This window comes from Polypterus senegalus, chromosome 18 (genome assembly GCF_016835505.1).
Source record: "Polypterus senegalus isolate Bchr_013 chromosome 18, ASM1683550v1, whole genome shotgun sequence".
Taxonomy (NCBI): Eukaryota; Metazoa; Chordata; class Cladistia; order Polypteriformes; family Polypteridae; genus Polypterus; species Polypterus senegalus.
The window spans coordinates 14375809-14393568 of record NC_053171.1 but is presented as its reverse complement, the minus strand read 5'-3'; the positions used below and the strand labels follow the sequence as shown (position 1 = coordinate 14393568).

The 17760-nt window shown below is 42.1% G+C and overlaps 1 protein-coding gene across 2 annotated transcripts in view; it reads right to left on the bottom strand.

Moving 5' to 3' along the window:
• Positions 1-767: 767 nt before the first annotated feature.
• Positions 768-17760, bottom strand: part of LOC120518982 (serine/threonine-protein kinase PAK 6) — a 76552-nt gene continuing 59559 nt past the window's right edge. For both annotated transcript variants that reach the window (XM_039742038.1, XM_039742039.1), the window contains exons 4-9: positions 13955-14464; positions 11364-11497; positions 11159-11285; positions 8849-8974; positions 4548-4682; positions 768-2418 (exon numbers count right to left, since the gene is read on the bottom strand). In XM_039742038.1, the coding sequence (XP_039597972.1) occupies positions 2251-2418; positions 4548-4682; positions 8849-8974; positions 11159-11285; positions 11364-11497; positions 13955-14464 (1200 nt within the window). In that variant the 3' untranslated portion in view covers positions 768-2250. The remainder of the gene's footprint in view (positions 2419-4547; positions 4683-8848; positions 8975-11158; positions 11286-11363; positions 11498-13954; positions 14465-17760) is intronic.

The window sequence follows — 17760 nt, the reverse complement described above, 5'->3', positions numbered from 1 at the left end:
TTCATTAGTGATTTCATTTTAGTACGGCTGTAGTCAAGAGAAGTGATAGGCGCCACCCTGGGCTATTCGAGGTCCAAGAACATGTGGCATGAATGACTGCTGGACGCAGTTACTGAGACGGGGAACAAAACGATTCACGTGAATCTGCAGAGAATTTCAGTGTTTCACCTTGCCATTAAATTTGTAAAATAAATTGCGTTTCACCTCCAGTGAAATTTGTGCCTATGACACAAGAAAAAAATCAATGCCTTGTTTCCTGCATTTACTGTACGTGTTTCAACTGCGCATGTGCCGGCCTGTCATTTAATATTTAAATGAAGATCTCACTTTGTGGCAGATGTTGACAATCTGTTGAGCCGCCAGGCGTGTTCTGGTAGTACGATCAACACTCTGGCACTTTTGATCTCAATCTTAAAGGTGCATCAGACACAGAAGAGAAACCTGAAGTGCAGAGATTAAGGAACAGGAATGGGTGACTGCTGGCTAACACTGCAGTGGGGTTGGGGTTTGGAATTCCCTTGTGGGGGAACATTTGTGTCGAGAGAGCAAACAGGAAATGTGTACAACGGTGGGATTTAGTGCGTCTTTGTATGGAAAATATGTAGCATGGCACATTTTTAGGCAGCCGGTGTGGCGCAGTGGTTAAGGCTTTGGACTTCAAAACCCTGAGGTTGTCGGTTCAAACCCCACCACCGACACTGTGTGACCCTGAGCAAGTCACTTCACCTGCTTGTGCTCCAATTGGAAAAACAAAAAGAAATGTAACCAATTGTATCTCAAATGTTGTAAGTCGCTTTGGATAAGAGCATTGGCCAAATGAGAAATTTTTTTTTAAAAAGCACTGCAGTCCTCTACGGTGATGTGAATGGGAGGCATAAATGGATATTGATTTGACAAGCATGCAACAAATTACATACATTACGCAGCTGCATAAGAGAACACGGGTAAACACAAAAGTGTGGATGAGGTTTTCAGGCGCAGTATTCCTTGTTTTCCACCTCAAATAACCTTTAAACACTCCCAAAGCTCTTGTAAGCAATTTCACAATTGCAAAATGAATTATCACAAAACTGTTGGTGAATCCAAACTTGTCTATTTCACTCAACACTAGAGGTGAAGCTCCTCAAGTTCACCACACAGCCCACTAAAGTCCAATATGGTCCTCCATGGTCCTCCTGTATTTTCGATACCAGAGCCTTGTAGCACTCCTAAGCACACCGTAGGCCTGTGCTAACACAGCAGGCATGGATTCAACATATTCCTGCGTCTTGAGTGTGCCCATTGGAGTACCAGCCATGACCTCCTGGTGCTATTGATGGCCATCATGGGTGGGTGGTGATGTGTAAGCCACCACAGGAGCTGTGGACGGGTGGTACAGAAACACTGTGCCTGCTTTGCCTCAACTGATATTTCTGACTTTACGGGCTATGAAAGTAAAAGTGCTTGAACAAGGGAGAGAGGATGGCATGAAATGAGATGGAGCTGGACAGCATTACAGGAAAAACGCAGCCCAAAACTGAATACACAATGTGCCAGTCAGAGTGCTCCCTAAAACGGAGATCTTTTTGAGGTCAGGGATGAGAATGCAATTGAGTGTCACTCACGCATTAAATAGAAGAGGAAGGGGGTTGAGCAGCAATGCCATCCCAAGATGGTCATACCTCCTTTACTGTGGCAAGGATTTGTTGCTTGGCTATTGTCAGCAGCGATGAATCTCTCTGGGTGATACCCCTACTCGCGGCTGGCTGCCCTCCCTGAGACTGCAATATTAAGGGTGTGAACCCAGGGCCACCGAGTCAGAAGCGAGAGCTTATCCAGTGGAGATCTTAAGAGAGCTGAGCCTCTGGCTCGTACCATGGCACTCTCTCAGCCTCTACTGTGCTTGCCTTCTTGTTACACTTACCTTTATTACAAAGCATCGAGATGTGTCCCCCCCCCCCAAAACAACTTATATAATACGAGAAGAGCCACCAAATATTGAGAACTTTCCTGGCTAAACCCAGGTCTCAAATGTCTCTGTGCAAGTCAGCAGTAAAGGCAAGAATCCCAGATGGTGGCACCACCTGTTCAGTAGAAAGCAGGCACTCATGCTCCCCACACTGATCAGTATGCCCACCTCAGTAGCTCTGTGATGACCGTCGTTCTCAGAGATAAACCTTTCTTTAGCATGGTTCCTGTGTATTTATGGGCTCCCGCCAACAAACTCCAGTGACCCAGGCAATTCCACACCACCAGGAGGCGCCCTGCAGGTCAGCAGGTGGACATGCGCTTGCGGTACTGCTCGATCAGGGGCACGAGGCACTGCTGAGTCCCACTCTGGAGGATGAAAGGGTGTTCCAAGAGCTCGGTGGCAGTCGCCCTCTCCAGTGGATCCCGGGTAAGCATCCGGTCCAAGAAGTCTTTCAGAATGGGAGAGAGCTGGGAAAGAGAGCATTTGCATAATGACAAAAAAAAAATGTCACTTCTACAGATAAAAAAGCTTTCAAACTTCCATTAGGACAGCTTCAAAAAACGAAGAAAACCATCAAGTCTCACGTCTGACTCTCCTCCTGCTGAAGGTTTCGCTCCCTGTGGCTAACTCTTGTTTTAGTGGTGCCCATCCTGTTTTTGAAATCACGACTTCCAATAAAACATTTGTAGCAGTGGGTGGAAGACACAGACCACCAATGAAAAAGATGTTAGTCTATCATTGGACACACACAACATGGCTTCTTTCAAGCTTGGAAAAGAACAGCTGGCATAAGGAAGATGGCACTCCTCCATATCAGTGTTGACTTCAGCTTTGAGCCTGGCACTAGCCCAATTATTTCTACACCCTGTGACCCTAGTAGTAGTAGCAGCAGCAGCGGTAGTAGCAGTTGGTGGTAGTAGTAGTGGTAGTGGTGTCAGTGGTTTGTCACATCTGCTGAGTACAGCATTAAAAAATGAACCAGAGTGTGCAGAGAAAACTCACACACTAGGGAAGAATCTTAAAACTCCATAGAAGTAGTGATGAGGCTGGGAGTTAAAGTAACTCCGCTTAATTCAAGTTAAATTTTTGTGACAGTAGCCATGTCACACCATCTCAAATAAATAAATAAATAAATAAAAATTCATTATTTGGTCAAATATTCTCAGTAATGAAATTCACCAGATAAGGAGCCCACCAATTGTGTCTGTCAGACGTGTCACCTCACTGCACTCTGTGTCTGTGTAGTGTTACATCGTTGACTAAGAGTGTCTACTTGACGTGTAGTGAAGCGAACGCAAGGGAAGATGTCTGTGACACAGCACTGTGCTGGCAAAACAAGAAGGGACTGTTTAGGAGAAAGGAGCTGCAGCAGATCAGCACCACTCTCATGTGCCTTTGAAATGAAATCACTCGGTGGAGCCGAGTATCCTTACGAAATAAGCGCGACTACAGCCGCTCACAAATCATTTCACAGTTCTGTTTGAACCCAAAACTTGAAAGCCATTTCATGCAACTGATGAACAATGCTGGGGAACTTTACTTTTATACTGTAATATAAGTACATTACTCATTATTTACCAAAAAAGTAACTAAATATTTTGACTTAAAAAAATACTTAATATAAAATGTAATATGTCGCAAACAGTGCATTACTTTGGCTTCCTTTGAATAAAAATGAGGGCACAGTTCATTGGCCAGTATTTGTTATTAAATCCTATGCCCATAATTCATGAAATTGACCAGAAACACAGCCAAACGTGGTCATTTTTGTGTTGTGAAGTAAATGACACCCATCCATTTCTCCCATCCCTACCCTGAGCCCCAAAGATTTGCGCTATGGACACTGACTGGATTAACACAAGAGGTTTCTGTTACAGGATTGCACACAGCACACTCTTCTCATTGGCTGTGTAACTGAGCCCTGTAAAGTTCCAGTGTACCGTCCGCCACATTTGCTTCTTGCCTTACACCCAGCGCTGCTGCGATAATCACTGGTGCCCTGTGACCCACAACTGTACATAATAAATGTACCTCGCAGCACATGCTGGATTAATGGGTACCTCCAATGTCTGCTCACTTCTCTTCACTTGACTGCACGCTATGCACGTGTTTAAGCTCTCCTTCACCAGCTGCATTAGATGGCCTGAACAGAGCGTGCCTACACAATGTTACACCGAGAGCAGCCAGCGAGTAATCGGACGGCCTAACGCCTGTTATTTTTAACATGTTACCCTCAACACTACTGAAGTACTGCCTAACTGTGAGTGTGGACTCCTCTACTGTCCATTGTGATTGTGTTGCAAGTCGCCACCACTAAAGATGCCCACAGCATGAATGCTGGTAATGGTGTTGTTTCTGTTGACTATTCAAACATCTCCACAAAACCAGACAACCATGAAGTGCATTTAAAACTGTGTATGAGCATATGAACACCATGTCTGATTGTGATACATGACTGCTAAATCAAGTGGTGACAACAGGTTGCAGCCACTGTGGCCCGTCAGGGCTGAGACTCTGCATGCAAGTCAAACCTAACCAGCAAACACATGCAGGACACGTCTGACCGAGACTGCGGTGGGCCTGTTTACCTACTCACCTTTTGTATGTTTCTAACTGTTGGTGCCGGCTGGTCTCTTAGCCTTTTCATGGCCTGTACTGGCGTTTCACTGAAATACGGAGGCTCTCCGTCCACCATCTCCACAACCATGATCCCCAGTGACCAAATGTCCACCTTGACATCAAAATACAAAACATGAAAGGAAGGTTACAAGTGCTTCTTTTCCATCTGCACCTGCTTTCTTAGAACAGCAGACTTGGCCGTGCCCCCATTTTCTATTTAGGCAGCAGTCTATTTTACATTGTAAAGAGGGTCACCAGTGTGTCTGCTTGCTCTCCAAGGGTTTTATGATAATCTCGTAGTACACAATATTTTACTGTACTTTTATGTACGTAAAAGTCCAAATTTTGTGGCCGATCTTACAAATGGAGACAGCAGCACACAAAAACAGCCAGACGCCATACATTTTATATTTATTAAAGACTGTTCTTTAATTTTTAAGGTTTCCTTCTGAGAGTGACCCACAAATTTCAAATAACATAATTTGAACAATATCTGCCACCATGAGACCTCCTCAAACCTGCATATCTTACCATATTTTGATTTAATGTCTGGTAAACTGTAATGCTTTTTGAAGTCTTTTCCAGAAGACTTGCTGAAGCCAGCAATGAACATCAGAAGACCACAAGTTCAAAATTAATTCCATGCATTCTTGTATCGTGTGCTTCTCAGTAAAATGACAGTGAGCACGGCTTACGGTTATCAGATAACAAACAAAGCAAGTCTGACTTGAGGGTTATGAAGATTTATGTAACATCAGTCCTCAGGGCACAACGCCAAATAAAAAGTCTTCACCCCCATGGAAGTTTTCACTTTTTTTTTTGCTATACAACACTGAATCACAGCAGATTTCATTGGGCTTTTTTCCTATTGGTCAATAGAAAGACTCATTAATGTCAAAATGAAAACAGACCCCTGCAAAGTGGTCTACATTAGTTACAAATATAAAACACAAAGTCATTATTCTAATAAGAGTTCACCCCTTCAAGTCAGTGTTTAGTAGACACACCGTTAGTCTGTGTGCTCAGGACTCTCTCATTCAGCTTTGCTATTTTGCTCTATTCTTATTTGCCCAAGTGGTCAAGCTCTGCCAAGGTGTCATGGTCATCATGGGTGAACAGCCTTTGTCAAGTCCAGCCACAAAGTCTCCTTTGAATGAACATCTGGACTCTGTCTTGGACACTCCAAGACAATCATGTGGTTGTTTGGAAGCCATTCCTATGTAGCTCTGGCTTTATACTGGGGAGTCTTTCTCTTGCTGGAAAAGTATTTATCTTCTCCTCAGGCACCAGTTTGTTTCAGATTTCTTCATGATTTCCTCCAGGATTTCCCCATATTTTGCTTCATTCATTTTCCCCTTACAGGCTTTTCACAACCTGCTGCAGTGAAGCATCCCCACAGCCTAACGTGTGACCACCATACTTCACAGTGGAGATGAAGTGAAGTGCAGTATAACATGATGTTTAGCCTAATGGCCAAAAAGCTCAATTTCAGTTTCATCAGACACCAGAACCTTCTTCCAGCTGACTTCACAGTCTCTAATGTTCCTTCTGATGAGATGTCCACTGTGTTTGTTCTCTTTGCCATTTACCCATAAAGCTGTGACTGGTGAAGCAGCAGGAAGAGGTCCTGTCTGCACATTCCCTGCAGTTTCGGCCACTGCAGCTGGTCACTCCTTCAGAGGTCTCTTGGTGGGCTCAGTCACTTGTCTTCTTCTTGCATTATCATTCAGTTTTTGTGGATGGACTGCTCTAGCAGATTTCCAGCTCTGCCATACTCTTTCCGTTTCTTCAAGATTGATTTTACTGGCTGCGGTGGGCTGGTGCCCTGCCCTGGGTTTCTTTCCTCCCTTGCGCCCTGTGTTGGTTGGGATTGGCTCCAGCAGACCCCCATGACCCTGTAGTTAGGATATAGCAGGTTGGATAATGGATGGATGATTTTACTGGATATACAGTAACCTGGAGATTTTCTTGTCTCCATCCTCACTTGTGCTTTTCAATCCCCTTTTCATGGAGTTGCTTGTTGTGTTCCTTTGTCTTCATTGTGTTCGACTGCGCACCACACAGACTCACCACAAGTTGGACCTTCCAGATGAGGTGCACTTAGATGACATTCAAGTGAAACCCCAGACAGACAGGTGACCTCCACTAAACTCATTCTGGGACTTCTAAAGCCAGCTGCCTGCACCAGCGATGACTGTATCATATTAAAGGGGGGTGGAAAGCTTGCGTGATCAGTTATTTTGTGTTTTATGTTTGTAATTTATTTAGACCACTTTGCAGAGACCTATTTTCAATTTGACATTAAAGAGTCTTTTTCTGTTAATCAATGTCAAAAAAGTCAAAATAAATCCACTGATATTCAATGTTGTAGAACAATAAAAGGTTAAAACATCCACAGGAGAGAAAATGTTTTGTAGGTACTGCTTATAAAAAAGCTCTGTGGAAAAAAAAAATTGTAATAACAAGATATTCTCCTAAATTTAGCAGTAAATTCTGCTAAATAGCAACACTATTCATCGTTACAAAGAGCGAAATCCTTGAAGACCTGAACATTGACGGGATGCAGATCTATTACAATAGACATACAGACTTTGACCAGACATTTCTATTTGTGTTATTTCTTTTTTAATTTTTTTAACCTGTTATCAGTTTCTATTTGTCTTTATTGCTTTTTGTAAGTTGATTATTTTTACAACGGAGCTCCTTTTCGTTCTTCATTTTGTAACTAGTTTCTTCATGTCTCATGATGGTTTTGTATTGTTTAATTATTTTCTGAATTTTCTGCCCCGGGCGGGGATTATCACCTAATCCTTTGAGCTTGGAAAGGTGGTATATAAAACTTGCATATTATTATTATTATTATTATTATTATTATTACTAATTCTGCAGGTCTGCTGTCAATTGGGCAGACATTCAAGGCCCTGTTTTAAAGCCCCTCGCATCCCATTCCAGTGGCTGACACACGGAGTACTCTTTTTTTTCTTGGTTTTAATGAACTCTCACTTGCTATTCTGTCAATGCCAACCACCACCATTTAAAAAAAGAAAAGGAGTACCTTTGTATGAACAAATTAGGGATGTTGTACACCTCCACCTATGGAGTCCTACAGAGCATGCAGAATATTTTTTTTAAGTAATAAGCATTTTCAGTGTCACATGATAAAAAGGAAACCTCTGGTTTTCATGGACAGGATATCAAGGTGCAGCCAAGAAAGTGAGGATGTCCAGATGAGGAGTCTGGAGGTAGCATTGCTGCTTTATGCAGATAATGTTGTCCTCTTTACCTCATCTGCCTGTGATCACCTCCAAGTCTGACGCCATGGTTCTCTCTCGGAAAAGAGTGGATTGTTCTATCCAGGTGAAGGGGGTGTGGGGGGATATTTTGTGTGGGTATTGGGGTACTCAAGACAACTATCCTTAGTGGACGAGTTCAAGGATCGATGGAAAAAGGAAGTGTGAGACCACCAGCTGTCCTATGGTGGCAGTTGTACTACGGTGCTGTGCCAGTCTGTGGTGGTGAAACAACAGCTGAGTCTAATGACAGAACTTTTAGTTTACCAGTTGATTTACATCCCTGTCCTCACCTTTGGTCATCAGTTGTGGGTAATGAGGCCAAGAGGGCGGCAGCAGCAGAAACTAAATGTCTTTTCAGCGTGGCTGGGATGACACGCTCTGATAGGTTGAGAAGCTCAGCAATTCGGGTGAGCCTCAGAGTAGAGTCACTGCTCCTCTGGATCAAGAGGAGTCATTTGAGGTCATTTGGACATTTCCTAAGGATGCTCCACCTAGGGCTGCCTCGGGCACATCCTACTGGGCAGAGACCCTCTGATAGACCCAGGACACGCTGGAGGGATTATATCTTTTGGGAACACCTGGGAATTCCCCAGAGATATCTGGAATCTAGCTGGAGACAGAGAAGTCTGGATTGGCCTACTTAGCCTGCTGTTGCTGCAACTCTCATTAGGAAGAACACTTAACAAAATGAGATGAAATGGGAGCAGAAAACTAAACAAATACTTAGCAAGACTATTTTAAGGATTTTAATATCCTAACAGCCAAATTTAATTAAAAAGTGAGTATGTAAAGCAATTTCATTTAAAACTCTGATGGAGTCAATGCAAATAATGTGAGGAAAAACCAAAATACACTAAAAAAAAGACAGCGATTGCACAAGAATATACAAAATGAGTACGTACATACATGACACATACATTCCACTTCTTTAATATTACTGAAATTCTTAAAAGTATGATAGCAAGAGCAGCTTTTATAGTCTTACCTCTGTTCCATAAGGTGCTTTAGCGATAACTTCTGGGGCCATCCAATATGGTGTCCCTACAAGTGATGTCCTCTTTGGTACATCCTTGCAGATCTGCGCACAGAAACCAAAGTCTGATAGTTTTATCTGAGGAAAGAGTCATTCAGGAAAGAATTTTCAGTTATCCTGCCAGACAATATTTTTAAAAAATCAAAGAGAAAATGAGTTCTGCAACTTGTCTGCAGGGCTACATGGTGGCACACTTATTTCTGAGCTCAATTCCTGGCCAAGTACCTTCTCTATGTGTTTGCTTAAGTATATCGCCATCTCTCAAAAACATGCTGTGTTTGTTTAAGTATATCGCCATGTCCCAAAAACATGCATGTTCCATTTAAAACTGTCCTTTTGCAAGTGTTGGTATGTTCAGTACATAGATGTGCCCTGTGACAACTGATACCCGAAACGGGTTGGTTTCAGTCCTGCAAGTGAAGATTCTGAAAGTGGCACAATGTTAAAAAAATGGGTGGACAATCTGGAGAATGGAATCCAACATTTTGGTCAGCCAGGGCAGCACATATGAAAGGCATTCTCTGTTGTCAGTGGGCATTTTTCCTATACAATTATGTGTGACCAGACTATCCATAAACTAGTCATTAGTCTGTACCTGGTGGCATGGCCTGGCAGTGATCAGTGCTGCTACCTCACAGTTTGAGTGCTGAGATCAAGTCCTGCTCTGAGCACTGTATGAGTAGGGTCTGCATGTGTATCTTCAGCTACATCAGTCTTCATTCCACATCACAAAGAAGTTACACTAACTGGATTCCCATATGAGCCCCATGTCAATTACAAATGTGGGGTGGGGTTCATAAGGCAGTTCTGAGATATATCAGCATTTCATCTTCGCCTTCCATTGGATGTCACCGGAACAAAGTTAGACTTCCTCAATCCTGATCTGGAATAAGCCAAGGCAAATCAAGTTCAACTATGTTTCTTTTCCATGGTACAGAAATAGGATGAAGCATGGAAGATGGCTGTTTGCCCGTTATTAACAATTTTTAAACTAAACTTCAGGAAACACTGAAGATGTAAACTGAAGAGAGCTAAAAGGAGTGTCCAGCAGATCATGCATTCGTGTGCAGATGTGAACATTTATTAATTGGAACAAATCGTTTAATTGACGAAGACAGTTGAGTTTAGCTACAACACTCTATCCTGCTGTCACCTGGCTGATTGTCTCATTAGAACTCTGGGGTGCGTAATTGCAAACCTGTATCTGCTGACAGTTTAAAAAGGAGAGTCCGTGTGGTACAAGGGGGAACAGAGTGCTTGAAGGTTGGTTGGGAATAGAAAATCTAAAGTAAAATTCAGGAGTGCGAGTAAGTGTGCAGGAGAGGAGGAGGCAGTCTGGTTGGGCCCCTATAAGAGAGCGTAATTTATGGCGTATTTTTGTGGAGTATTTATGGCGTACAGCTAAACAGTGGTGTTGGAGCACGGACTTGGATTAACCCCCCCAGGGATCCAGGTAATGTGTTGGGGTGTATGGGAAGATGGAGGGTCAGCTGGGTGTCTCTCTGCCAATGCCAAAGAAAGAAGGAAGGACAGGAGTCAGATGTTGACTACAGTTGTCAGAGTCACTGCCAGCTGGGAAGACTCATTTGGGTGAGATGGGGAGAAATATAGAGAGAGCCATGATAGACTTGCCAAAGAACCTAACCTGAACTTCTCGAGTGTTTCTCAATGACATTTTCTAACATTTATTGTTCGTTTTTAACCCATTTCTAACAATGGAGCACCACAAGGACCAGTCCTGTCTCCTTTTCTGTGTAAGCTGTACACTTAGTGACTATAGATATCACACCACGTCATGTCAATTATGGAATTTATAAGATGATTATCCACTTATAGGGTGTATTAACAAGGGAGGGGGGTCCTGGGGACAGAAGTCAGATGGAGGAATTTGAGAATCACCTGCAAACTCAACATCAGTAAGACCAATGAACTGGTTATTGACTTTCAGTGCACCACAGAAACTCGACTCCCAGCCACTAAAATGGGAAGAACCCCACTGTTAGGGAAGTCAAAGCTATAAGAAGCTGGGAGGACTCTGTGTGAATGACAGCCACCACTCATACTAATTTTAAGTCCTCTAGTTCTTTACCTTCATAAATCTGGTTTCTGTCATGCCTTCTTTCTTCTATGAAATAAATTTCTGCTTATGACAAAACAAATGAAGAACTTGCTGAGCCAAGTTTTTTCCCCCCGCCCTCCCAATGACTCTTAAGCATCTGCAAGTCCTCACTGGGTCTCCCAAAAAGTCTCTGCCACACTCACCCGGCCATCAGGCGTGAGAAGAATGGAGTCACTCTTAATGTCCCTGTGTATCACCCCGTGAGAATGGAGGTAGGAGAGAGACTGCAGCACTGCCTCACAGACAGTGGCGATCTGCTCCTCGTTCAGCCTGTTAATTGGAACAAATCATTTAATTGAAGAAGACAGTTGAGTTTAGCTACAACACTCTATCCTGCTGTCACCATACCTTGTTTCAGATACAATATTTGTGAGAGCGCCACCCTTCAGGTACTCCATAACCACCCAGAGCTCTTCATCAACCAGATGACTTTTGTACATCTCCACTACATTTTTATGATGGTAGTCCCTCATTATAACGACCTGAATGTAAAACAAACATCAATAAGATATTAAACAGCCGCATTAAGCTTTTTGTAATACATGAAGGTGCACCTGAGCTATTAAACGGTACAAATGCTAATAGACAATTCTAGTAGAGATATCTGTTAGCCCACCTACAAGGTACAGAAGCAACCAGGCTAATCCCACAACTTCTAAAGGTCCAATCAGGAGGCATGAAGTTACGCTGATTTTATTTTTTTCTGTTTTATTCATTGTTATTGTTTGGTGTGTCACTATTAAATTAAGGCTGAATTCAAACTGTAATTGTTTCCAGGCTGATGGCTAACACGCGATTGACTTGATATTGCAATTGTTTAAGATGATTGTATCCATTATTTAATATCCTTTGGACTGAAGAAATGGTAAAAAGTTCACAAAATGCTGGTTAGAAGAAATCTCTGATGTTTGGGTTTTGCCAATTTAACCCCGTTTACTCAAAAATACTAATTTCTCTCACAAACTGGGTACATTGCTTCATATTCATAGCTGCTGCTGTAATTTCATAAAAACCAAAGGATGCTACAAAAGCAAGCTTAAAAAAACACCCAGTATTGTATAATTACATATTCACTGTCAAGAAATCCAGGAGGCATTAATTCTCTTTTGTCTTTTTTGAATAACTCTAGCAGCAAAGATGTACGGTGGTCACACCAAGAGCACCAATCTGCTCCTTGTTCAGTATTTTAATCTGAACAATTCAACAAACCCCACAGGACAAATTCACAAACGTCACAAATGTACACTTTGTTTTACTTTGAATCTGTCTATTATTAAACTCCTTTGTTTCTTAAACTATGGACATGTTTGTGATGGGTTGACATGACTGTGTAGTAAATTTAGCCAATTTGGTAAAAGCACGAATATGGCGGTCAGTGGCCCCCTATCCCTCTATTTGGTGTACTACTTATTGCTGTAGGTTGTGATCCTAAACGTAGGCTATAAGCACCGCTGACACATCCCTGTGTGCTTTCATTTCTATGGTTGGAAAATAATAATAAACATTTCCAATGACACCACCACAACGTGGTGAAACTCAGAAACTGTGATGACTGACAGAGAGAGAAGGGAATGATACTGACAAGCCAGTGTGGTGAAGGTGCTGCAGTGCTAGTTGAAATGTTAAAATGAAAATTAAGGGCGCAGCAAAAGGATGTGATGACTTTGGAGGTATTGTGGGAGTGAGTCAACATGGTGGGTTGGATATATTGTGACGTGGCAGTGTTGTATGCTGAGTGTAGTGTCAGGCAGCTCTATTTCAATCTACCGATAGGGTGAAGGAAGCGTTGTGGGCCACTGAGTACTGTTAGAACACCAGAAGATATTAAAAGAGGGAGAAAGCCTGCTGAGTGAAATCTTCAGCATTCATCATGATGTCAGTTTACAGCATTAAGAATTTTAAACCAGACTATTCACTGAATTATTCATCAAGGTTTACCTTATCAGTCATTTAAAATACAAATGGCCCATACATTGTTTTTGGAATAATTTACCTACACGACTCAACTCTTTTTCTCAGTCTGTTGAGTTGCTAAATGAAGACTGGGATATGCTGAACAATTTGCTTATTCATTCAAAAGAATGTATTGTTAACGGTGGAGCTCATTTGAAAAACATTCCCTTTATAAATAATGTTACCTAAGACAAGGTAAACAGTCTGAATCTACCAATTATTTCTGACTACTTTATTCCTTATCCAGCTCCATGAGTTAAGCGACTGCTTTAAGTGACTATTTATACTATCTTCTCAAAAATCATCACATCTTCATGCTGCACTTCTTATAAAGAAGAATTTATTTCTTTTACTGAAGCTTACACTAAGCACTTACACTGGCAGCAGCAAACCTCAGGAAACTACTCCCTTTGTTGAAGGATAAGTATTGTTTTATTACCAACTAGCTGTGCTAGTTGCAATAGTGTCCTATTACAGTAATCATCCCCACTCTTGAAATGATTTAATTCTGCAACCCCAGTGGTCCTGCAATATTCAATCCATGGTTTGGAAACTGTCTGACATCTCTCTTGGATCAAATGCCCTCAAGCAACTCCCTTGAGAACACAACTGGCTGCACATGTGTTGACGCCTTACAGAATGTATTCTTAAAAAAAAAATACTCATGAAATGCCAGTTTTGTTCACTCACAGTGCTAAATGCTGGCAACTTACAAACTGATGCTTACTAAACACAGCCATCATTTATCGAATGAAGCAGACAGCCTGCCCTCTCATGGTTTGATTCATGACAGATCCTCAGACCTTTACCTGGACTTCACAGAGAGCAACGCTTAAAAAAAGCATTTTTTCATTGGATTTAACACTGCAGTATGTCCCATGTTACTGTACTGTATATAAAGAATGAACAGTGCACTCTGATTATGTCAAATAAGACAAGTCTTTCAAGGTTGTCAGTCTGCATAAGGTGCCTGTGATGTTCCTTACCTCATTGAAGAGCAGCTCCCGCCGCTGCTGCTTCTGTAGATGCATCATTTTCACTGCCACCTGCCTCCCACTATGCACCTCCTGGGCAATACAAACAATCCCAGTGGAGCCTTCTCCAATCTTGACAAAGTCCTTCAAGTAGGTTCTGGGGTCTCCCTTGTCCACCACCATCTTGAGAGCGGCTTTAAAATGCTCATGACTCACATTAGGTGGGTTCTGCACAGGGGACTTTGGTCTAGAAGGACCATTCTTTTTGAATGTCATACTGGGAGAACAACCTGGAGCCAGCCGGATGTCTGGAGATCCCATCGGGGACAGTCTGATCTTTGGTGGCCCATCCTCCACCACAGAGTCATTAGTTCTTGTATTCCTATATGGCAGGCTGACAGACATCCCTCTGGTAAAACTGGATCCATTTTTAGCTGTTTGGTGAACTCGGGCATCAGCAATGAGAGGACTACTGCTGCCGTTAGGCAGGAAAGTTTGGCCATGCCTGGGAGCATTATTGACCTGTGCAAGCAGAGCAGGAAGAGGAAGAGGAGATCAATCAAATTGCAATTAAATTAACCAGTTAATGGATGATGCAGTGCATTTAATCTACTTTAATGAATGCTTACATTACCCGCTTCAAATCTGCTGCTTTAATATTCTGCAAAATAAACAAATTAACAAATGTAGGCGGCAGCATTTCAGGATTGCAGAGCTCATATTTTCTACCAAATTCTTAGCGCAGTCTCTGATCTCAGACATGGGGGCCTGGAATCTATCCTGGCCTGAGTCTGAACATGGCAAAAACCCAGCCTGAATACTACAATTATTATTATTATTTCAGTAGACACCTCATCAGGACAATGTACTACTGTTTATGCCCACTCATTAGTCTATATTATGATGTGGCACAATCTCAATACATATTGCATGCAGAGCTGGTCAGAAGGTTTCGTTTTTTGATCAAACATCAGAATTGATAAGATGGCTGACTTAAATGTTTTTGACCATGGAATGATGGTTGTCCCACACATGGTGGTTTAATCATCTCATTAACTGCTGCCTACCTGGGGTTTTCACACACTACAGTCTCTTCAGTTTACTGAGAAAATTGAGAATGGATCTTCTGTACATGAATGAGAGAGGTCAGAAGAAAAGAAACTCATGTTAACAGAAACCTCACAAATACTCCAACATATCTCTTTACAACAGTAACAGACAGAAGGGCATTTCTGAACACACAGTGCGTTGGATCTTGAAGAGGATTGGCTACAGCAGTAAAAGTGCATGTTGGGTCCTACTCCTATCAACTAAGGACAGGGGGAAGGGGCAACAGCTTTGATCCCAATATAACAAAATAAGCCTACCTTCTTGTTAGAAGGGTAAAAGTACCTATGTGTTGGCCATGTAACAGACAACCTGGGGCTGATTCCTATTGTGCTAGAGTATAATACCTGGGAGAGCTTAGCTTTAATTTGACTGATTTATTTTTAACACAACCCCATGATTTAAAGGGGTGAACAGGTTAACAACTCTAATTTAGCTCTTCTTTATGATTATATTACAGGGAGCCTTCAACACCGATTCTAACCAAGTACAATATTTCATTTTGCTAAGCTGTTATCCCTTGATGCATCTTCTCAGATGCAATTGTTCTGAGGATCATTTGGTAATAAAATGTATTTGCTTATGTATGGATTGCAGTACCAGTTACATGTCTTCAGGCGGTGAAGTAAAAGAGGAAGCGCTGCAGAATAACATGCTGACATGAGGACTGAACACGAGACTCACAGTAACTGTGTGCAGCTCACAGTTCGAGCCTGACATAAATCCACGTGCCTTGGAGTGCCTGAGATCAAACTAACACATCAGGTATGCTCACCCCAGTCATCACCTGGTTGAATCTGCACACACACAGAGAAATATCAAGCTAATGAAACTAACAGGGGTGTAGTGGTGTCTTGACTGGTAATTTAAGTAAGTGAAGGACCAAAACGGGGGTGGCCAACTCCAATCCTGTAAAGCTGCAGTGGCCACAGAAGCCAATCCTCATCAAAAACAGATCTTATTTCATTTCATGGCTTGTTAGTGTTTTAACTCTACCATGTCAGTTCATTCTTAAATCATAGATTTCCTTTCTAATGATACAAGTGTCACCCAAGTGATTTGAAGCCTAAAACAGATGAATAATTCCAGTTCTTCACTTTGTCTTCAGTTTCCTTCTGAGTTCTTAATTAAACCAAATAGTGAATGATGAATACACACGGGTGGAAATGGAGACAAGCAAGACGTAGAACTATTGGTTCATTTGTCATTTGTACCTTATTGCTAATAAGGAGACTTTAAACCATCGAATGCAGCTGTTTAAGATTAAATAAGCAATTAAGGGTTCAAAATCCTAACAAGTGAGGCATCTAAAATAAAGCAGAGTTTTTTTTTTAAAAAGCAGTAAAGTGCTAATTTAGCAATGAATGATTTCTTATGAAACAATTTGGTTGGCCCTGCAGGACTGACACTGCTCAGCCCTGATTTAAAGGGTCCAAGTCTTAAATAGCAAAAAATATATATATATATATTAAATGAAGTTAATTAGCAGCAAAAATTAATCACCAATTAAGAAAATGTTTAGATTAAAAACCTATAGCCACTGAGGCTCTCCAGGATTGGAGTTGGTCACCCCAGGTCAGGTCAGGTGCTCCACCAACCACACAATGAAACAGGATCCTGGTTCTCAACCTCCCAGGAAGACAAGTGATTAAGTCCCACCCTCTGGAAATGACCACCAATCTGCTGCAGCCAGGTGTTGCGTGGGCATTCCTTTGGCCTGGCCCAGCCAACATTGAGGATCCTGCGAACGAGCCTGCGAGCGGGATCACTATTGGGGAATCGCGCCACAGGTCCATAGTGCCATAACTGACGCTCCCTCACAATGCAGGTAAATGTGCCTTATTCAGGATGCCATGAGCAACACGAAGTCAAACCAGCAGTGCCTAAGGATTCTCTGAAAAGACACAAGGAGTCCAGTCTTCATCTCAGGTCACTAGATAACATCCATGTCTCGCAACCATATAACAAGACAGGAAGCACCAGGACTCTAAAGACTTGGACCTTCATCCTTTTTCAGAGATATCGGGAGCGCCACACAACCCTTCCAGCGACCTCATGACCCCCAATGCCCTCCCAATCAGTCTACTGACTTCATAGGAAGAGTCACCAGAGACATGAATGTCACTGCAAAGGTAAGCAAAAAAAATCACTACATTGTTAATAAAAAGATTAAGAACCACACTTACACCAGAATAGTGAAACCCATTACTAGAAATAAACAAAAGAATATATAAAACGTAACTACACATAGATCAATCAAATCCAGAAGCTTTACTTAATGTCTATACCAAAATTAAATCCCACCTACCACCAGGTGTCCCTATCACTCCAATGGAGCCCCTGGTGAGGAATTATACAGTAGAGGGAAGAGTGCCACCTGCTAGATAGATGAATTGCTGTGGACTCACACCACAAATTATCTCATTTTGAAGATCTGCACTGTTGTGAACTGCCAGTGGCTGGCTGCAAACCCACAGCATCTGGCTCAAAAGTGTCATTTTTACAGTGTGAGCTAAGAGAACACTATCCCGGAACACTGCAAGCCGAGCACTACCTTGTGATGTTAGCTGATCTTTCTCTCTCTCCAGTTCCACCAGCAAGCTAAATTTTCCATCTCTGCTTAGCATGTGACTTCTGTCTTGCTCAAGTACCAAAATGACATAGCTCCTGCAAAACAATATTGTTTTATTCTAGGCAAATTTCATCGTTGA